The sequence below is a fragment of the Octopus bimaculoides genome, chromosome 2 (genome assembly GCF_046866305.1).
Source record: "Octopus bimaculoides isolate indiv1 chromosome 2, ASM4686630v1, whole genome shotgun sequence".
Lineage (NCBI taxonomy): Eukaryota > Metazoa > Mollusca > Cephalopoda > Octopoda > Octopodidae > Octopus > Octopus bimaculoides.
Genome location: NC_142929.1, coordinates 131,041,591 through 131,065,757, shown reverse-complemented (window position 1 = coordinate 131,065,757; position 24,167 = coordinate 131,041,591). Strand labels below are relative to the sequence as shown.

At 33.9% G+C, this 24,167-nt stretch overlaps 1 protein-coding gene across 1 annotated transcript in view; it reads left to right on the top strand.

The window, feature by feature from the left end:
- LOC106875941 (ATP-binding cassette sub-family A member 2) overlaps window positions 1–18,406 on the top strand; it is a 146,709-nt gene extending 128,303 nt beyond the window's left edge. Inside the window, exons 40-49 of the mRNA XM_014924268.3 lie at window positions 1,050–1,170; window positions 1,855–1,926; window positions 3,511–3,617; window positions 5,160–5,301; window positions 8,667–8,801; window positions 8,924–9,027; window positions 12,982–13,186; window positions 14,005–14,142; window positions 14,362–14,544; window positions 16,058–18,406. Coding sequence (XP_014779754.1) covers window positions 1,050–1,170; window positions 1,855–1,926; window positions 3,511–3,617; window positions 5,160–5,301; window positions 8,667–8,801; window positions 8,924–9,027; window positions 12,982–13,186; window positions 14,005–14,142; window positions 14,362–14,544; window positions 16,058–16,099 — 1,249 coding nt within the window. The 3' untranslated portion in view covers window positions 16,100–18,406. The remainder of the gene's footprint in view (window positions 1–1,049; window positions 1,171–1,854; window positions 1,927–3,510; window positions 3,618–5,159; window positions 5,302–8,666; window positions 8,802–8,923; window positions 9,028–12,981; window positions 13,187–14,004; window positions 14,143–14,361; window positions 14,545–16,057) is intronic.
- Window positions 18,407–24,167: the final 5,761 nt, after the last annotated feature.

Genomic DNA, 24,167 nt, shown 5'->3' with positions numbered 1-24,167 from the left:
TCTTAATTATCTCACTGTCATTTACCAGTATATTACCCTATAAATAAACTATAATGTAATCTTTATTTTTCCCACCAATTGTGAGTACGTACATGTGTACTTTTGCTACTGTAGTGGGACAACTATTTTGATGTCTAGTTTACAATCTGGAGCAGCTGGCTTTTGTTCTGAAATCTGAAAAAAAACCTAAAATTCAGAACACAACTGTCCCTAAAGGTTCCAGGTAAAGGATTGTGTACCTGCATATTATTGTGTAATGATGCTACATTACACAAATATATAGACTTTCTTTTTAATTTTTTATCTTGAGATAGTTATATTTTTGTATTGAGGTAAATGGTTTCAATGAACTGACTGCTGTGTGTAGTTTGAGTAATTCGTGTATTGTAGTTTTTTTGTCTTTTTTATGTTAGTTCTACGTGTCTTTTGGAGAGACAAAAGACTTGAAGGTTTGTTGGCCATCTTCATCATGATATATGTTGAAACCAAAACTGCCCATGGTAAATTGTGAGAGAACAAATGTATGTTAAATAAGTCGGGGCACTGTAGTAAGCCTTGGAGTACTCTGCATGTTACAGATTACTTGTACTTAATTGCTACCATTTTGTATACAAAGCAAACTATAGGTTTTATACCTGAGATGCTGTTGCTACACAGCACTACTAGATGAATCCTGTAATCCATGGTAATAATTCCAGTAGATGTAGCATCAAGACATATTAGTAAAGCTTGTCATAAATATTCCTGTAGATATTGTTATACAATCTCAGCAGCAAATTTTCATAGTTGTGATTACTCTTATACTCAATGTGTCACAGTATGCTGGTTTCCTGTATAACTGTGGTTATTGAAATGAAGTACAAACTATATACTAAATCTATTGAACTACTTTAGAGATTGATTTTTTATATTAATTTCACTCAATAAATTATAGATATGACACTTTACTGAGCAGCAAATCCAAGACGTATATTTGTAATAAATGTTATTTTCACACAAATTAATGAAATGATTTTTCATCTGTTTCCTATGTTATTAATCTTTTTAAGACCCTCAGATGTTGCTAACAAACTACCACAAGATGAAGATGTAGATGTTGCCAGTGAAAGAAAACGCATCTTAAGAGGTTCAGCTTGCAATGATGCATTGTGTCTGAAAAATTTAACAAAGGTAGTGTGATAATTTTGCTAATTTTTAATTTTGTCATGACAGCTGAACTGTGATTCTCATCTTCATTAAATGTTGGAATCTTTTGATAAGTAGATCTAATAACCACCTACTATATATGCTTAGCTTCCTCTCTCCCCTTCCCTTCTAGCTATCATAGAAGTCTTACTTTTGGAAAAGAAAAATTGTACTAAAACTTTTACCAAAGTCGCTTGAATTACATGCTCCTGAATCCAAAACCATGCAGTTATGAAACAAATTTAATGGCACAGCTGTGATGAACTAAGTTGTCAGATAATTTTCTTCATAACCATTAAAGGATTACAGAAAGGGATAATCAATTTTTATAGCAGAAATCTTTTAATCTATTTTTCAATTTTTAATGATTATAGCATTATTTTTTTCAACTATTGCACCTACTGCCCCTTCTCCTACAATTGACTTTAAAAATTTATGTATACTGTTTGAAAAAATATGCAGTAACCTTAATAAAGCAACCAATCTATGCAAAGTGTTTATACTTCTTATTAGGTAGATATAGGCAACCAGTATCTAGGGCCTTATTTTGATGCCAGTACAAATTTGACTTCATCAGTTTAGTGTTAGTTAGTTTGTTATCTCCCACATTATTAATTTGTTCCTTTTCACATCTCTCAAAATAAAATATAAAACCTTCTTTTGTTTTAGATGTATGTGACCAGAAAATTAGGCAAACATCTAGCTGTTGATCATCTTTGCCTAGGTGTACCAACGGGTGAGGTAAATATTTCTTGATATATTTGGCTGGTAATATCTAACAACTAAATAGTTTAATCATCTATTGATCAATCATCCTTTATATCACATGCTCTATATAACTCCTGGGGACAAATTTGTAATAGAAAATATAAATTACACACAGTTTGGAGTCTGGTGTAGCCATCTGGTTCGTCAGTCCCCAGTCAAATCGTCCAATCCATGCTAGCATAGAAAGCAGACGTTAAATGATGATGATGAGAGTTAACATTTAAACAACAAAAATCACCATCATCATCTTCATTTAGTGTCCACTTTCCATGCTGGCATGGATTAGATGGTTTGACTGGAACTAGTAAGCTGGAGAGCTGTAGGTTCCAGTCTGATTTGGCCTGGTTTTTAGCAACACAGTTCTCTCTCTTGTGCACCACATCTGATGCTTCTCATGCCCAATTTTTCTTTCAAGGTGCTTACATTTTGTTGTACATGCACACTGATATTGCACATCCAGTGAAGCATACTGGCTTCATTTCTTTCAAGCCTTCGCATGTCATCTGCTGTCACAGCTCATGTTTCACTGCCATGTAGCATAGCTGTTTGCACACAGGCATCATACAATCTGCCTTTCACTCTGTGGAAGAGTTCCTTTGTTACCAACAAAGGTAGAAGCTCTCTGAACTTTGCCTAGCCTATTCTTATTCTAGCAGCTATTCTCTTGGAGCATCCACCTCCACTGCTGACTTGGTCACCTAGATAACGAATGCTATCAACTACATCGAGGTATCCCCTGCTGACATTTGAAGGAATCTATTTTCTGTACATTTGCCACATACAAAGACTTTCACTGTTAACCTTCCTCTGATATTGCTCCACCTCGTATTTATCCATAGCTTGCACTGGATTCACCTTATGAAGTTTCTACCTATGCCTTTTCTACATATCAAGCAGGGCCATCTCCCTGGAAGGATTTGTAATTTGTCTGCCTTCCTACTTACTAAGACTTACTAAGGTCTAAAGCCATTTGGGCCTCACCGAGGCGATGACTACTGACCGAGACCTTTGGAAATGTGCTGTGCGTGAGAAGACCCGGCAAGCCAAGTGAGATCGTTGCCAGTGCCCCTGGACTGGCTCTTGTGCGGGTGGCACATAGGATGTACCATCCTGAGCGTGACCGTTGCCAGTACCGCCTGACTGGCCTTGTAGGGTTTTCGAGTGAGATCGTTGCCAGTGCCCCTGGACTGGCTTTTGTGCGGGTGGCACATAAAAGACACCATTTCGAGCGTGGCCGTTTTCGTGCGGGTGACACGTAAAAGCACCCACTACACTCTCTGAGTGGTTGGCGTTAGGAAGGGCATCCAGCTGTAGAAACTCTGCCAAATTAGATTGGAGCCTGGTGTAGCCATCCGGTTGCACCAGTCCTCAGTCAAATCGTCCAACCCATGCTAGCATGGAAAGCGGACGTTAAACGATGATGATGATGATGATGATGATGATGATGTAGTGATTACTCTGACTTATTATATGGTTCCTGTTCTGAAACTTGTTTATCTTATAATTTAAATTGAGTGATGGATTTATATGTTCCTGAGTAATAATATTTTCTTGTAGTGTTTTGGGCTGCTAGGTGTGAATGGCGCTGGGAAAACTACAACTTTCAAGATGCTAACTGGAGATATAGCACCAACAAATGGAGATGCTGAACTTCACCGTTTCAGGTAAAATCTTTCAAAATGATTTAAGAGAAAAGCAATGCCTCCAGAAACACTCAATGTGTGTCTTTAACTTGTCAGATGATTTATTATGAACATTTTAGGCACAGGCATATCTGTGTGGTAAGAAGCTTACTTCCCAACCACATGGTCCTGAGTTCAGTTCCACTGTGTGGCACATCGGGCCAACCAAAGGTTTGTGAGTGGATTTAGTGGAAAGAAACTGAAAGAAGCCCACTGTGTGTGTGTGTGTGTGTGTGTGTCTGTCTGTCTGTCTGTCTGTCTTTGTGTTTGTTTCTCAGCACTTTTTGACAACTGGTCTTGGTATGTTTACACCCCTGTAACTCAGCAAAAGAAACCAATAGAATTAAGTACCAGGCTTAAAAAAGTACTGGAGTCAATTCATTTGATTAAAAATTTTCAAGGCAGTGCTCCAGCATGACTATAGTCTAATGACTGAAGCAAATAAAAGATTAATAATGGTATCTGCAGAAAGTGACAGTTTCATTAATACAGAAAAACCTTCAGGATTACTGAACCTAATTAAAGACTAGTAACTTGATAGCAACTGCTAAGGACATGTAGTTACAACCATTGAATTTAATATAAAGGACCCAAAAGAACCACCATTATTATAACTGATTAGATAAAATTTTATAGATTACAGTAAAAGATATTTTGCATAAATCTGAACCTACTTGGAACAGTATATTTTATTGGAACTAACTGTATTTACTGTTTTCAAAGAAAACACCCCTCATATTTTGAAAATGAAATGAATACTAAACGGTTTCATTGAAAGTAGTGACCAGTCTTCAATTTTTTTCGTGACAATCTATAGTTATTTAGTCAAAATCTTTACTTATGCTACTTGTAATATTCAATTACATGGCTTTATGCAATAGCATTGTAGTTTGTTCATTGATTTACATTCTAATATTTTCTCTAACTTTTAAGTATTTTATGATATATATATATATATTAAGAGAGGACTTAATTTTATTGGTTGAATTTGTCTCATGTTCCTTAAAATGTTTTAAGATTTTGCTTCCTTTTGGACAAATTTATAAATCTGTCTGAAATTAATAACTTTTCAAAAAACTTCTAGCTATAAAATCTTGAAAGGTTTTGGTTTATCAAGAAAAACAAGCTTATTACTCTATGGATTTATTCCTAAGAACTTGATCTCTTCTATTTAAATTTAAAATAATATTTAACTTGTATTCTTTTAAAAGTTTACTGTAAATTGTTCTTTTATTGATATTTTTTTTTATTCCTTTTGACAATTCTACAAATTTGTAAAATTTGTTTTTGCTCTCTCTCTCTCTCTCAAACTTAGAGCTATAGGTAAATTCTTTCTAGGTGCTTCCAATAATCAGAAGAAATCAGTCTAAAGTTGTTTTTTTTTTGCCTATTCTATCATAGTCTTTAAGGATTCTGCAAATATTCTGATGAATTAGCAAGACAAACATCCAATATATTTTAATGTTAAAATGTTTACTATGTTTATCTGACCAAATTTTAATATAAAATACATTTCCTTAACAGTATCTTGAAAGACCTGAGTAAAGTACGACAGAACATTGGATATTGTCCACAGTTTGATTCCCTTTATGATGAATTATCAGCTCGAGAGCACCTTCAGTTTTATGCTCGTCTTCGAGGGATTCCTCCAAAAGACGAAGCAATTGTAAGTTGCCATTTTATTTATGCTTTTAATACAAATCTGAATAAGAAATGTGTGCAAGGTCTCTTGTGTCAATGGTAATGTTTGTTGCTTTCTCTATTGATGTTTGTGCATTGACGTATTTGATATATAACTTAGAAAAGTTAATTACTTTACTATGCTTGTTGCTTTTGAAGTACTTGATTGGCTGATGTTTTGAAGCTTATTACAGCTAGTTCATAATTCTTACTATCAACTACATAGGACCAAAGTTCTTTGAAGTCACTGACCTCCTTAAGTTGTGGGCCAACATTGGAACAAATTGGCAGGTTGTTTTCATTTTCATTGATTGTCATATATTCAGTTTTCTCTCCACCAATGAGCAATCAAATATTATAGCCAACAAAGTTTACCTTCTTCAAAATTTGTGTTGAGAGTTTTGTTCTCTTTGGATCAGAAACTTAAACTATGAAGAAGAAGCTTCAAGATTGTCTTGATGGTGCATAAAACAGGCTTAAGTGGATTTAACACATTTATGGGCAAATTTCCACCATCGCTACCATTATTGCTCAACATGAGGTAGACTTTGTTGGCCACTGGTTTGTGCTGAACAAAAGGCTGTATCTGATGATATATCTTTTTAATTTCTATAACGTTATCTTCATAGTGAAGACCATTCTACTAAATTAATGTTATTGACAGACACACGACACAAAACTGAGGACCTACCAAAGCTAATTTGAGATAGTTTCTGGTGCAGCATTTTGGAACATCTTAGTTGTTGCCACCTGAAGAAGATAACTTTTTTTTTTTCGAGCGAGATCGTTGCCGGTGCCCCTGGGCTGGCTCGTGTGCGGGCGACACATGAAATCTTTCGAGCGGGATCGCTGCCAGTGCCACTGGTCTGGCTCATGTGCGGGTGACATATGATATCTTTCGAGCGAGATCGTTACCAGTGCCCCTGGACTGGCTCTTGTGCGGGTGATACATGAAATGTTTTCGAGCGGGATCGTTGCCAGAGCCCCTGGGCTGGCTCTTGTGCGGGTGACACATGAGGTTTTTCGAGCGAGATCGATGCTGGTGCCCCCAGACTGGCTCATGTGCGGGTGACACATGAAATCTTTCGAGCGAGATCGTTGCCGGTGCCCCTGGGCTGGCTTGCGGGTGACACATGAGGTTTTTCGAGCGAGGTCGTTGCCGGTGCCCCCAGACTGGCTCATGTGCGGGCGACACATGAAATCTTTCGAGCGGGATCGTTGCCAGTGCCCCTGGACTGGCTCTTGTGCGGGCGACACATGAAATCTTTCGAGCGAGATCGTTGCCGGTGCCCCTGGGCCGGCTCTTGTGCGGGTGACACATGAGGTTTTTCGAGCGAGATCGTTGCCGGTGCCCCCGGACTGGCTCATGTGCGGGTGACACATGAAATCTTTCGAGCGAGATCGTTGCCGGTGCCCCTGGGCCAGCTTGCGGGTGACACATGAGGTTTTTCGAGCGAGGTCGTTGCCGGTGCCCCCAGACTGGCTCATGTGCAGGCGACACATGAAATCTTTCGAGCTGGATCGTTGCCAGTGCCCCTGGACTGGCTCTTGTGCGGGTGACATGTGAGGCTTTTTCGAGCGAGATCGTTGCCGGTGCCCCTGGACTGGCTCATGTGCGGGCGACACATGAAATCTTTCGAGCGGGATCGTTGCCAGTGCCCCTGGACTGGCTCATGTGCGGGTGACACATGAATCTTTCGAGCGGGATCGTTGCCAGTGCCCCTGGACTGGCTCATGTGCGGGTGACACATGAAATCTTTCGAGCGGGATCGTGCCAGAGCCCCTGGACTGGCTCGTGTGCGGGCGACACATGATATCTTTCGAGCGAGATCGTTGCCGGTGCCCCTGGACTGGCTCATGTGCGGGCGACACATGAAATCTTTCGAGCGGGATCATGCCAGAGCCCCTGGACTGGCTCATGTGCGAGCGACACATGAATCTTTCGAGCGGGATCGTGCCAGAGCCCCTGGACTGGCTCATGTGCGGGCGACACATGATATCTTTCGAGCGAGATCGTTGCCGGTGCCCCTGGACTGACTCTTGTGCGGGTGACACATGAAATGTTTGAGCGGGTTCGTTGCCAGTGCCCCTGGACTGGCTCATGTGTGGGCGACGCCCCTGGGCCGGCTCTTGTGCCGGTGACACATGAGGTTTTTCGAGCGGGATCGTTGCCGGTGCCCCTGGACTGGCTCTTGTGCGGGTGACACATGAGGTTTTTCGAGCGAGATCGTTGCCAGTGCCCTGGACTGGCTCTTGTGCTGGTGACACATGAAATTTCTTCGAGCAAGATTGTTGCCGGTGCCCCTGAACTGGCTCTTGTGTGGGGTTCTGGGATTTTCGAGCGGGATTGTTGCTGGTGCCCCTGGGCTGGCTCTTGTGCGGGTGACACATGAGGTTTCTCGAGCGAGATGAGCATGGCCTTTGCCAGTACCGCCTGACTGGCCTTCGTGCGGGTGACACGTAAAAGCACCCACTATACTCTCTGAGTCGTTGGCTTTAGGAAGGGCATCCAGCTGTAGAAACACTGCCAAATCAGATTGGAGCCTGGTGTAGCCATTTGGTTTCACCAGTCCTCAGTCAAATCGTCCAACCCATGCTAGCATGGAAAGCGGACGTTAAACGACGACGACAATACGTACAGACATATATATATATATATATATATATATATACCGCCTGACTGGCCTTTGTAGGGAAATCGAGCGAGATCGTTGCCAGTGCCCCTGGACTGGCTCTTGTGCGGGTGGCACATAAAAGACACCATTTCGAGTGTGGCCGTTTTCGTGCGGGTGACACGTAAAAGCACCCACTACACTCTCTGACTGGTTGGCGTTAGGAAGGGCATCCAGCTGTAGAAACTCTGCCAAATTAGATTGGAGCCTGGTGTTGCCATCCGGTTTCACCAGTCCTCAGTCAAATCGTCCAACCCATGCTAGCATGGAAGGCGGACGTTAAACGATGATGATGATGATAAGTTAAAATGATATCATTCATTCACTGACTTCCTTAATTTTCTATGGGTAGGAAAGAAATTCCAAAAGTTTGCGGCCCATGGAATATGTGATTGAGAAAATTGTTTTGTATGGAATTGGGAATGAGTAATGATAAGAACAATCAATTGATGGGCAACAAAGCTTAGGTTCTCATTTTAGATGTGAGCAAAGGCTTCACTAGTATCTAAGACAAGAAACTTTTCAAGGATGTGAAGTTATTAGTTATATGATATGAAGGCAAGATTTTGTTATAAATAACTCTATTTAAACTGTACTAATATTTCAGACAAAACTTATTAATGTTTGTGATAATGATGATGATTTGAAAAGACCTGATATTAACTATTTTTTCTTTCAGGTTGTCAAGCAGGCTCTAAAGAAATTAGCTTTGACTGAATTTGCAGACAAGGCATCAGGCACTTACAGTGGTGGAAATAAACGGAAGCTATCCACTGCCATAGCACTAATCGGAAATCCTCCAGTTATTTTTATGGTATGATAGAATTTTGCTATTGTTTATTATTGGCAAGAATATCAAGAATGTTTATTTTTACATTTGTGTAATTCACATTCCTTGGTTTCCATAATTTATATCTGTCTACATTTTTATTCCAGGATGAACCTACCACAGGCATGGATCCATATTCCAGACGGTTCCTCTGGAATCTAATTATAGATCTTGTAAAATCTGGTCGATCAGTCATACTCACCTCACACAGGTAAATGCTTTCTCACTTCCATTTCAACTTCATGACATAGGCAGGCTGTGTGATTAGCAAGTTTACTTAGCAACCATGTGGTCCAGGTTCAGTTCCACTGTGTGATACCTTGGGCTCTGTCTTTTATTATAGCCCAAGGCTGCCCAAAGCCCTGTGAGGGAATTTGGTATGCAGAAACTGGAAAGAAGTCCATCATATATATATATTATATATCCTTTAAGTTTGTTTACAGGAAACATTTTTGAGTAAGCATATAAAGGCTCCTATTTTATTATGTTGGCTACAGTCTAATGATGCCAACTTGCAATAGTAGTTTTATGGGGTTGTGCCAAGCTGTTCCAATATAATGTAGGATAAATATAATAAAAATAATCCATGGATGGAATTTATGAATATTTTAATGCATCACTACATGTTTCTTACACTCATAGTCCATATTCCTGGGATGATTGCAGTACAGTCAGTAGTGTCCATGGACATTGGGTGGATCATAGTTCATGTTTATTTCCTTAGACATAATGCCATATTGTTTGTGGAAACGAACACATGAACTATAATCCCAGGAATACAGACTATGATCATAAGAAACATGTGATTTGTGGAAACATGCATAGCAATGCATTAAAATAGTTGTAAATTCCATCTGTGGATTTTATATATATATATATATATATATATATGTGAAGAAATTTCAGGTGTGGAAACAAGGTCTGGAATCTATGAGCCTTAGGGTTAATTTAGCAAAGTCCTAGTAAGAAGGAAAACAGACAAACCACAAGTTCCTTCTGGGAGATGGTCTTGCCTGATATGTAAGAAAGGTGTTGATAGAAACTCCATATGTTGTACCTAGTGCAAGCTTTGGACACATAAGAGTGCTGTCAAAGGAACGTTAATGGAGAATATAGTCTTTACCTATGCTATCCCTGGGCATGGGTATGCAAGTACTCTATGCTCATAGGGTACAGGTAATAACTGAATTAACAAAAGTTTATCCAGAATCAAATTTAAATAAGCAGAAAATGGAGAAAACTTTTGATCACCAAACAAACAAATTGACTAACGTTGGTTAATTATATTTTAATACAAAACATAACATAACATTACATAACATTTACAGCCATTTTGGCTACCGATGTCAACTGGTGCTTACAAAGAAAATTCCGAAAAGAATATTCACCATCTTTATAGCACATTCGATCTAGTACATGGAGCTTCATCAAAGTGAAAGCAAATACAAAATTATGTAAAATAAAATAAAATAAACGAAGAAGGAAGGAAGAGGAAAGAACAGTGCCTTGAGATGAGGCCAGAAGGATATATATATATATATATATATATATATATATATATATATATATGTTTTTATATTATTAATAAATTCATAAACTCATCAATAATATACTCAGGAAATCAATATTTAATATTTTGAAAGACATACATCCAACATGACACGTGACAACATAATAAATTTAAAATATAAATATACGAAATATAAATATCAATATATATAAAAATCTGAATATAGATAAATATATGTGTGAATATATATGCGTATAAAAATTTATGCGTAATTAAGCATGAATATTGTAAAGTCTAAAATATAAAATATAAAAGAACCTAAAATTTAAAGAGTTAAATATCTTACGATCGTTTCGCGGATATTACTATAATCACAAAGTGATCTAAAGATCATCTTATTATCAGTAATTCCGCTCTTCAGAGATACATTAAGAACCAATAGTATATATATAATATTAAAACATTAGAAATATTAAAAAATTAAAAATAATAATAAAATATATATTGTCCTTTCTATAAATTGTCAAATTAATCCTTCTGAAATATGTAAAGTACATTCCTTTCATCCTTTGTTGAAATTTCAAGTGTTAAACACTTATTTGTATAAGAATTGGTATATTTTTTTCTAAATGTATAGAAGACCTCGGCAAAACTCATCCTGCTATTAGACGTGTTGGTAATCCTATAAATCCGATCCGAGTTTGAAAATTCATCCACCGTGAATATTTCAACATTAAATTTAAAATTTAATGTTGAAATATTCACGGTGGATGAATTTTCAAACTCGGATCGGATTTATAGGATTACCAACACGTCTAATAGCAGGATGAGTTTTGCCGAGGTCTTCTATACATTAAGAAAAAAATATACCAATTCTTATACAAATAAGTGTTTAACACTTGAAATTTCAACAAAGGATGAAAGGAATGAACTTTACATATTTCAGAAGGATTAATTTGACAATTTATAGAAAGGACAGTATATATATTTTATTATTATTTTTAATTTTTTAATATTTCTAATGTTTTAATATTATATATATATACTATTGGTTCTTAATGTATCTCTGAAGAGCGGAATTACTGATAAGATGATCTTTAGATCACTTTGTGATTATAGTAATATCCGCGAAACGATCGTAAGATATTTAACTCTTTAAATTTTAGGTTCTTTTATATTTTATATTTTAGACTTTACAATATTCATGCTTAATTACGCATAAATTTTTATACGCATATATATTCACACATATATTTATCTATATTCAGATTTATATATATATTGATATTTATATTTCGTATATTTAAATTTTAAATTTATTATGTTGTCACGTGTCATGTTGGATGTATGTCTTTCAAAATATTAAATATTGATTTCCTGAGTATATTATTGATGAGTTTATGAATTTATTAATAATATAAAAACACATATATACACATTTATTTGCTCAAAATAATTGAGCACTCAACATAAGTTCAGTTATATATCCTTTTAGAATATTACTTATATAAGTTATATATATATATATATATATATATATAAGGTTAGTAGAGTTAGAGGTTGGAATAACCATCTAAGTGATAAAAAAATATCCGTTTTACTACCAGTGTAATTACCTATGTAGGAGGCGCAATGGCCCAGTGGTTAGGGCAGTGGACTCGCGGTCATAGGATCTTGGTTTCGATTCCCAGACCGGGCATTGTGAGTGTTTATTGAGTGAAAACACTTAAAGCTCCACGAGGCTCCGGCAGGAGATGGTGGCGAACCCTGCTGTGCTCTTTCACCACAACTTTCTCTCATTCTTACTTTCTGTTTCTGTTGTGCCTGTGGTTCAAAGGGGCCAGCCTTGTCACACTGTGTCACGCTGAATATCCCCGAGAACTACGTTAAGGGTACACGTGTCTGTGGAGTGCTCAGCCACTTGCACGTTAATTTCACGAGCAGGCTGTTCCGTTGATCGGATCAACTGGAACCCTCGACGTCGTAAGCGACGGAGTGCCAACAACAATGAACAAATTACCTATGTTAACCATGGGCATACATATGTAAACATATTATGCTCATAGGATACAGGCAATGACAAAGATAAACATGAGTTTATCAGGAATCAAATTTAAAGTAAACAGAAAATGGAGAAATATTGATCAACATCAGTTGACTAACATTGATTATTACTTTTTAATACAATTAGACTTTATCTCATCTAACAGCCATTTCTGCATTCAATGTTCAACGGTGTTGCCATTGAGAATTCTGAAAATAATATCATATTTTGTAACATATCCGATCTGGAACATGGAGCTTCATCAGAGTGAAGAAAAATACATAAAAGAAAAACCTCAGGAAGAAGAAAGGCTTAATATGATGAATATTATTTTCAGAATTTTCAATGGCAACACTATTGAACATTGGAAGCAGAAACGGCTGTCAGATGGGATAAAGTCTATTTGTATTAAAAAGTAATAATCGATGTTAGTCAATTGTTGATCAATATTTCTCCATTTACTGTTTACTTTCAATTTTATATATATATGCTGGCATGAGTTGGACAATTATGTGATGATGATTTGAATCAGTAAAATAAGAGTTAATGAATTTTCTTGTGCCCTAATTCACTTACCTTTTTTATCTCTTTCTTTCTCTCTCTCTCAATAGCATGGAAGAATGTGAAGCTCTCTGTACACGTCTAGCTATTATGGTAAATGGCAGCTTCAAATGTCTTGGCAGTACTCAACATTTAAAAAATAAATATGGTGATGGCTACACATTTGTAATTCGTATTAGGGGACCAAACTACGAAAGAAATTGCTTGAACGTCAAACACTTTATCGATAAAAATTTCCCTAATGCTAAAATTAAGGTAAGTAAATTAAAAAATATTTTCCGGGTTACCATATTATAAAAAGTTCCTATTTATAAAATATTCTCATTATCATCAGAAATAATTTGTTTATCTTGTAATAATCAGGAAATTTTCAAAAGAAAATTGTTTTTATACTAGTTTTCTTCAGAGTTTAAAAATTATGTATTATAAGTAACATGTTAATGGGTTTTAAATAGTTTAATGACTTAAATGGGATATAGTGATGATATAAAATTTGTTGATCCTCCTTATTTTCTGAGTTGGTATTATTCAGTATATGTTCAATAATAAAAGTTCATTCCTTGCAAACTGTGGAGTACAGCTTAGGTGCAACCCCACCACCTTTGTACATCTTATCTAGTTTCAAAATACCACTCAAATCCCTGTAAGGTCAGCTTTGCATTCCATCCTTTTGGTGGGGTCAATGAAATAAAGAACCATATCAGAGCAAGGGATTGGTGGAATTGTTAAAATATCAAACAGGAGACCCTGTGATATTTGCTCTGGTTCTTTGCATTCTGAGTTCTTAGACGATAGGCTTTACTCTATCATCCAGTTTGGCCCTTCCACATAACCTTTGGGTACCTTTAATGGCATTCACTCTGTTGTAAACACTCAGGCCAGATCTCTAGTTTAAAGATAACTACTTCCTATCAGTATCAGCAGCCCTGAAAAAGAAAGTGTTGTAAGGGCTGTCTTTCTGTCGCTGATAGTTAAAAAAAAGAAAATGTTTGTGTAACTATTGTTACTGTCTGCACCTGATGGTGAGACTAACTTAAAAGTTTTTTTCATTATATATTTTTTTTTTCCCTCAGGAGCAACACATTAACATGCTTCAGTATGAAATTAAGTCGAAGACTATTTCTCTAGCTTACATCTTTTCTAAGCTTGAAGATGCTCAAAGAGATTTCCAGATTGAAGACTATTCTGTCAGTCAGAATACTCTAGATAATGTATGTATTACACCTTTGCTTGCTTGTCTTTTTGTTGTTAGAAATTTCAGTATTGTTATGCTAAGAATTTTTTAGTTGGACATTTTCCAGATATTTCTGTAAACTGCATGAAAAATTTGTTAAAATGAAACAGAAAATTTCAAAATATTACATTGAAAATTAAAACTAGAATTCAGATTTTCAACTCTGTAAATTATCGCTTTATTTCTAATGTTGTAGGTATTTATTAACTTTGTGAAACAACAAACAGAAATCGTCCAGGAACTCGAAGACAATGATGCATCTTCTGATTCTTTGAACACTTCATCAACAACCAATATTGTTTCTAGTTGTGCTCCTAATCCTGAAGAGATATTGGAAGGTGAACCAGATGACATCAGTACTTCATTTGACAGACTTGGAGTATGTTTTATTTTTAAACATTCTGTAGCTTGTGTTGACATTGAAATATTAAAAAGTAACTATAATCGTGATAAACAAATGTTTGTTACTATACAAGTATTTACCATAACTAATAATAATTTTCAGTTGCCTTACAAAGAAACTTGAAATGAGATTTATCCAACAAGAACTGTACAAATTTTAGTTCAGTTTCCTCCAATGAAAATTTACACTGTTTATGTTTGTCAGATATAAGATTTGCCACATCCAGATTGTAACATCCATGCAAATGTTATCTTGATATTTAGGTCATAAATCTAGAAAAATTTGTGTGTCATGTATGTAAAGAAGGAAATATCTTAATAGAATACAGGAAATGAAATACAGTGTAGTTATATATGGTATCATCATAATCGTTTAGCATCCGTCTTCAATACTAGCATGGGTGGGACAATTCCACAAGAGCCGGCCAGGCCGAAGCCTGCACCAAACATCTGTGATTGTTTTGGAAAGACTTTTACAGCTGGATGCCCTTCTTAACACCAACCACTCAGCACATGATAATAAATTCTTTTTGGATATTTCTCTAGTGATAGGTTTACTGTTTTTGTCTTCATTTAATGTTCACCTTTCTATGCTTGCATGGGTTGTTCTTGTTCTATACCAGTGGTAGTCAACTATTTTTTACCTATGGAAACTTTTGATTCCCACTTTACTCGGGCGGACCCCCATAGCTATTTGAGGCTAAAAAAAACTCCCTTTTGTATTTTTATAATTAAATGTGAGGAATTGTATAAAATGGTTGTTAAAGGTGCATGGCCTAGTTGCTAGGCTGTTGCACTCACGATCACTAGATCGTGGGTTCAATTCCCTGACTGGGCGACACATTGAGCAAAACACTTCATTTCACATTGCTGCAGTCCACTTTCAATCAGTGGAGATTGTTGGTCTGCTCGCCAGTGGAGTAGCATCATTTCAAGGCTAAAACAATGCAAAAGAACATTGTAACTAGTGATGTATAACATCTGATAGCCTGGTCGGTCACATAATCATGTGTGTGATGGTTAAAACTTTGTGTATTGTAGAAGTATAACCAATTAGTTGCACATAAACTTTAACAGCAAAATGTTATCTGGATCCCCAAGGGTCATATGGCCCAAGGTTGAGAACCACTGCTCTATACTAATCTAGTTCAACCTGCTGCTAAGCTGTGTAATTTACTTTTGACTCATTTATTCTTTATCATTTGTAATCAATAAGAATCAACAACCTGGACCAGCAATAATATAAATTCCTTTCAAAGATTAATTTAGAATTTCTTAAAGCTTGGTTGAGGCTCTTTCCTTTTTCACCTTCTCCATTTAATACATTGGATTATTCATTGTTTGAGCTTATACTAACACACACACACTCTTATTCTAGTAACATTTTATTTTGAATTTAAGAATATATTTAAACAATCTTAATATTATCATTACACACATTTCCCCTCTTTTTGTATCCTTGTTGAATATATTTTCATTTTTACTTGCAGACACGGCTCTCCCTGCTAAACATTGAAATGTCAACATGCTGATGCCAACTTCTGTGATATTTTGGGGGTGGGAAGGAATTGCAAGATTCCAGAACTGTATAATTCTTAATTCCATTCCATGTGCTGCCATTTATTTAAGATATTTTTTTCCCTCTTTTTATTATTTAAAATCTCTTCATATTTTACAATCTCCAGAACTTATTTATATCTATTTGAATGTATCTTATCTTGTTGATATCATTTATTTAAAACCAAAAATAAAATAAAAAATGAGAAATTTTGAAAAAAAAAAAAGAAACTCTCAATAACCTGTGAATGCCAACATAAACCTCTTCTAAACATTTGGAACTCTCTTAGGATTAATTCCTCAAACCATTGGGATGTGACTGAATGGATTCAATCATGTTTTTTATAATGTTCAAGGAGGATTATTTTATTTCAGTTTTATCAACTCAAGAATTAAATTTCTTGTTGATATACCCCCCAAAAATTGTTTTCACACTTAAAAAATTTTATTTATGCATTTGAATGAGTTATTTTTGTTCATTGGTCTATTACAAGAAAGCATTTTCAAAAGACAATGAAAACTAAAACCTTAAGATATATAAAGTAGAACATGTATTGTCATACTAAGGTGAAAATAGTTATCCATGTACACTTTTAGGGGTTATTTTTTTAAAACTTGAAAGAAAAATAAACTGATTTTTAAAAACCTAACAAATTTTTTTTAATATATACATATATATTTTCTTGAATCTTTCATTAGAAGAATATTTCCTTAGAAATATTGCAATTAACAATACCTGATTACTTTTACTTGTATATTGTATCCATTGTCATAAATGTGTCATTAAATTGCTTTTATGTTTGCTTTACATCTTCATATGCATTTTGAATGAGGCCAAAAGATCAGATGTGTTATAGTCATCTTGGGTGAAGAAAAAAAACAGAAATTGCTAGGTTGTCCATAATATATATATATGTGTGTGTGCTTGGTTGTTTATATCTCTTGAAAGTCATAGTTTATAAAAAAACTGGAATATTATGAGTCACTCAGTTGGCTCACGTGATTTAATTAGTGCAAACCAATGCATTATAATGCTGCTGATTAGTCTGATATCAGGTTGTATGTTCAATGATTGGTGAATGTGTCTATCCTTATTTGAATATTTATTTCTTCTAAAATGTGAGACCTATTATTATTTATTTTGGGTTGTCTGGTTTTTCTAATATTCCTAAATGGTAAGAATGAGGATCAGATTATCTATGAAATGTGCCTTAAAATATTATCAACCCCCACCTTTAATTTTTCTTTCTCCTATTCTACTTCATCTGTTAATCTTTTTTTTTTTTTTGGCTTTTATTTTTGGTGAAATTAATAAAATTGTCGTTTTTATCATATCTTTCACTTGAAGATAAACAATGTCATTAGTATTTTCAATACTACATTTTCTTGTTTCCATTTTTGTCTTTGAATTTTGTCACATCAAAAATTAAGATTGACCTCATGTATTTTTCATTCATTTGCAATATTATTCTAATTATTATCATTGATATCCAATTTGAGCTTTGACTCAACTTTTCATTTCTCCAGGGACTAATAAAATATATATCAGTAATATACTGGTTGATTCGGCTTTGCCTCTAATCAAAAAAATATGAGTTACAATAGTAATAATAATTTATTTTTGTTTCTTTTTGAAAATAATTTTCAAACACTAAAAAAATGATAGAGCTGTGTGATAGCTAGTTCAGTAGTTGACTTTTGTGGTAAATCCTAGAAGTCGCTCTTGTCTGAGAGATAGATATTAGAAATATGAAAGCATTAATTTATACTCCTTATCCTTCTGAACATTAAAGTTTCTCCTCCAAGAAGTTCTTATGGTCATTTAGTTAGTGTGATTGAAGAAAGTGAAGTTTGTCACTGGACCAGTGATAATTTTCATCAGCTTGAGTCAAATCAAATAGAACCAAGACATTCTTGTGTTCTATGAAATGTTAATATCTGACATTTTATGTGCGACCTTTCATGAAAGAATAAAAAGGAAATGTCAGATAACACTGGGTCACAAGTTTTCGGTGGTAAATAGGGATATTTACTAAAATATGATGGGTTGCATTTGAAATTATGTAGTTATGCTAAGACAAGAAGCAGATAGTATTTTTATTTCAATGATATCCATTATCATAAAAAATATAATAAAGAAGTAGTAAAGTATCTGAAAGAAGGTTATAAGAATATTTGCTTTTGTTGGTGACAAAACTATTTTCTTTCCTTAGAAAAGAGAAAATTATACCTTAGCTACTAGAATCACTGAGTTGAAAAGTAAATTATTAAAAAAAAAAAAATTCTGATCCATTGTACATGCAATATGAAAAATACTGTGCAAAATGGTATGGGATTGACAAACGTTTTTTTACTTAAGAAGTTAATGTTACCCAAAAGATATGAATAAATTAAGTACCACGAACTTACTTTACTCGTATCGGGTAGATTTTGAAAAATAACTTTTCACTGACCAGAGGTGAATAGTTCTAAACAGCTACTGAAGGAGATAATTGGACTGACTTCAGAGTTATTTGGCCATTTATTACATTAACTAGATCAGTGAAAAGTTATTTTTCAAAATCTACCTGATACATACCAATGTCAACCTTAAATTCACAGCAATAGATTGATAACATAAGTTAAGCTATGTAAAGAAAAATCACAATTTTAATTATAACCATTTCTCATTTCTAAAGTATAATAGAGTAGGTACTAATTTGGGCTACCAACTTAATACTTTTGTGATCAGATCTGCTGCTGGCTTGTCATTCTTGCAACGGACAGGTAATATTTTCAGATGTTTCTATCTGATTGGTGTATTTCATCTGTGATTCATATAGCATCATGAAACAAGGGTTAAACTTTAGTTGTTGGGCTTTAGAAAATGCTTATCTTTCTGTAATAGATTAGAATTGTATCAATGGATTGTTAAATTCTTTAATGCTTTTGTTACCATATTTCTGTTCCAGCACCCTTCCTTTGTTTTAATTTTGAAAATGAAGAATTTAGTAAAATAACTTATATTGGTTTTTGGAACATAAATTAACATGAAATTATGAAGAAAGGCTTTAAATTTAGACCACTTTAAAAGAAGTTTGAATCTTAGAACCAGGGATGGTCTCAGGCTGAATGTTTCATATGTTTTCTTTTGTTAAATACATGATTTGGTCAAAGTAACAACAAATAGTTCTTTATGTATTATATTATTATTCTGGCCTGATCTAACACTAGTGGTGGTATTACTGTACTGATGAATGTTAGAAATGTATAATGGTTATCTACAACTAAATTGGATCTTTTTTAGGGAAAATGTCAAAATCCATGCTTATTAGTAAAATATTTGTATTTCTTGATTCAGTGATTTTGTGTGTATGCGTGAATGCAAGTGTGTTTCATTTCAATTTTGTGTATTGTTGTTGAGTTTGATGTGGGAATCAGCATCTTTGCCTACTTCAAAAACTTTAAAAAAAAAAAAAAAACTTACCTGTATTATCTTGTTATCTTATTGTTGTCGTCTTTAAACTTTGTCATACCTTTTACTAAATGACTCTTATTCACTAAACTGAATCATAAATTAAATCACTCTCATTCACTCTGTCTCAATATCAACCAATGGATATTAGATATCAAAGTTTTCAAAAAATTTCACCTTAACTTTCACTGCTAAACAGTTCTATATATTAAATTTTGTTTTATGAAATCTGACATGCAAGAAAAAATAGTTTCATTGAATTTTAAATGTTTCATATTTTTTACAAAACATATTTACTTTGTTTTGACATTCTGTTTGGCAAGTGTCCTGATTTCAGTTCCAATATGGAACTTTTGTTTTAGTTATTTCTCTAATGATCTTGGGAAGATTACAAACACCACGATTTTCCTTTTCCTCCCACTTTAATCTTTAGATTCCACATTTAATTGAGGAATCAATGACTGACAGTGAAATTTTAATCTCATAGAGAGAACTGGACTCAATGTTTTTCAACTCAGAATCCCACCAAATCTTCTTTGTTCTCCCTGGTACACAGGAATTGATAAGTACCAGTTACACAAGAGAGTGAACCTTACAACCCTGTTAAAAGATTTTCCTTGTACTTCATCAAAAAAAAAAAATCATTTGTATAATTTTTTGTCATGTAATCTGAATGGTTGTGATATAAAATGTGAGCCTTTTTTTTTTTTTTTTAGCCTTCACTATAATTAAGCCTTACATATCCTTTTATCATTCAATTGACCATAAGATAACTGGTATTTTTTTTTTATCTATTTAGTGGTCAATGGTATTCTCTTGAGCTGGAATATTCTTTTCAATTCAACTATTTACTATTATTATTAAGACAGTGAGCTGGCAGAATCATTAGCATGTTGACCAAAATGCTTAGTGGCTTTCTTCCAGCTCTTCACATTCATATTTCAAATTCTGCCAAGGTCAACTTTGTCTTTCCTTTCAGAGCAAGTAAAATAAGTACCAGTTGAGCTCAGGAGTCAGTGTAATCAAGCTCCTTCCTCCAAAATTTCAGGTCTTGTGCCTATATTAGAAAGTATTATTATTTAGGCTCTGCTGCCGGCGTTTGTCTAATTCATACCTGTGTGGGAAAAATATACATTACAGATAAATATTGACAATAAGTGGTTATTTTGAAAATATTACTTTAGTTTATTCACTTCTGATATTGGAATATATGCAATAGCATTACAGGTTTATTATATTTTTTGTTTCTTTCTCAAAGCTCTTTTGTCACATGTCCTGTGATCTTTTCAGTGGTCTAAGCAAAAGAAGACGAGACACATGAGATAAAGAATTGCTGATATCGTTTACAGAATTCAATTTTTTTTTCCCCATCTATAGCTACATATCCAAGTCTTTCAAATAAAATCTATTCATATTGTCCCCTAAATTATTAAGTCATTAAATAAAGTTATTTGAATTTTATCTGGACATCTTCAGTCCAAAATTGAAATTCTTTCATTTCCCTTTTAAATATAACTTAACTGTTATGAATTCCTCTTGCAATAGAATTATTTTGATTTATATGTTAAAAAATCCATTTAGTTATGATTCTATTTTTGAGTTCATCATGGTCCTTTATTTCTTAATAGTTGTAACAATATTTCACTTATTGATGATGTCCATCACATGATCTCATTTATTTCTTCCTTTGATTATCAGCCTAGAACCTAATGTTAAAAGAAATATTTTCTCATTAAACTATTTTTTGTCATTGATCTCTACAATCTCTTTATTCTATGCAACTTGCAAACAGTTAAATATTATCATTATATACATTTTTAGGGTAGATAAACTGATGTAATCAATTAATTTCAAAATGTATTATAATTTATAATTGTTTAACAGCATTGGTATAAGAAAGCAATTAAGGTTCTAAGATTTTTCTTCACACCAAATTTATAATACTTGTCATCTAGATAATATTAATTTAATTATAATTCCTGATGATTACTGTGTCATATAAAACATATCTTTCAGAAATTTTGAATATTGATTTCCTGTGAATATTGTTAATAATTTTATTAATATAAAAACATATATATAGATAATATTCTCTTTCTTTTTGTGTGTGTGTGTGTGTACATTTATTCTATAAAAGTGAAAAATACCTCAAATATCATTGGATAAACAGGTAATTCTACAGGACTTATGAATTATTTTTATTTATATGTAGCAGGAAAAGTAAATTGGTCAAATGGTTAAAGAACTTTTGGACCATAAGTTTATATTCTATTGATCTGTGCAATGTGTATTCTACTCAGCACAGTTCACTACAATACGAAAAGGGGTGCCAGGCCCTCTGAGGTGGAAGCTACTTGTAAAAATGACCAACATCATGTCGAGGGAGCTGTGAGTATTGTGTTTTCATGTTCCCAAAACTGGAACTACTCACTAGTCCAGTGAATCCTTGGTGTTTGCGAAATGATACTATTTCAACTATGGCTTTAAAATCATTTTTTAATTATTTATATTAAGATATTTACAGGGCCAGGCCAAGGCTGGCACCTCTGGCAAGCTGAATTTAAGCAACTTTTAAATGTATAACTTTTAATTTTCAGACGAGGGGTGGGAAATGGTGAATGTCAGAATAAAATGTTTATTACAATACACAGGCTAAGGGAACAAGTTCAAAGACAGCATCATCTTAGTCTTTCAATCAATATAATTTAGGTAGGCAGAGAAGCATCTACATTGCTGGCAATGATCTCAACATATTTTTGTTACAAACATTTGAGTGGAGGATATATGGTGAAAGTTCAAAGATAGATCTTCTTGTTGATGTAATGAATTTTTCTGTTAATAAAATAAAAGAACAGAAACTGGGAAAAGTGTTAACTATCCTAACTAAAACCATTTTTTTTTCCTTGACTTTTGATCTGAAAATGTCTTTTCACACCTTCGATATCTTTTTCACATCATTTTTTATTGACAAAATTGCCAAAAATTTTTTTGTTTTTTCATGGATGACTATAAATATATTTACAAAAACTTTCCTCTCCCTTCACCACAGTTATAGGTAAACAACACATGAGATGGAACACACATACACACCCCTAGGAACATGGTATCCCAAGTAATTGCTCTAGTAGCTGATGCCTTCAGCTGGTTCTTGTTATTTCTATAAGTATGACCATCTAAAAGTAAATTGCTATTATGATAATGATGATTTTCCTATATGATTCACTTTAAAACATTTTGGCTTAAAGCTTTTCTTTTAATATTTGCAAACATCTTTTTAAATTTAATCTTTCTCATATTATTAAATGTATTTGTGATGTAGTATTTATCTTTGCATCACAGAGTATTTGAAGAAGTGAGGATAATTTGAAACATTTATTTTTTAATATCTTACAAACTTTTGTTCTTGCATTCAAAATAGCTGTTTGTAATAGCAATAAACAAAATTCACTGTGTGAAAAAGTATCGTCTTTTATTAGAATAGCTTCCAAATTGCCTTTTGAAATCCATGGAAATATCCAAAGAGGTCGATCCTTTATAGATAAAATTTACACACACATTTATATAAAAGTGTTAGTCTGAACAAAAAAATTAGTGTACTTAATACAAATTAGCATGTAAATCATACAAGAAAAATTACATATGGGCTAACTGAACCCTAGCTAATTTTTCTACCATGAAACTCAGTCTTCTTATGAACAGTTAGCTTCTGTGTGTAATATATATATTCATTTAATATCAAGGAAGAATTGATTTTGTTTCAAGTTTTCTACTAAGTGTAAGCAACTTAATGCCTTGTAACAGTATTTTACTTTGATAAAAAGAAATTGATATTCTGTTTTGGACCTGTCATCATTATTTTATTGAAAATATTACCAAAGATTTATGATTAGAAACTTAGAATATAGTTTTGCCTTTTGTCTCTACTTCTAAATATATAAACATAGAATTCTTTCTGAGTATGTTAAATATTGGCAATTCTATCATAATTTTAATATCATAAAATATGTTTGTTCTTTGTGAATATAAACATTTGTCTTTTTTCAAATAGGAATAACAAGACAATAATCAACTGAGGGATAGATCCTAATTCTTAATGAACTTAATAAATATAAGTGAATTCTGTTTAAATCTTGGATTTTCATATGAATCTGTTGTCATTTTTTCTTGGATTCTTGTTCAGAATATTTTTTTTTTATTTGTTCATTTAATTTAAAACCATTTCTTTCTCTGTACAATTGTGTTTAGACACAGCATGGCCAAATGGTTAAAGTGTTCATTTCACAATCACAAGGTTGTGTGTTTAATCTCACTGCAAAGCTTCTTGGACAAAAGTGTCTTTTACCATTACCTTGGTTCAACCCAAGCTTCGTGGGTGAAATTGGGTTGATGGAAACTCTGGAAGCTCACCAGATGGATTGTACCTGTACTTCAAAGATACAGCATTCGCACATATACTGTTCTTGCTAATTCTCTTTAAGGATTACATTAAAGGTACAAAATGCCCAACCACTTACAAGCTAATTTGTGAGCAGGTAATTCAGTTGATCAAACTGAACCCACCTCATCCAAACCAACAAAGATCCATTCAT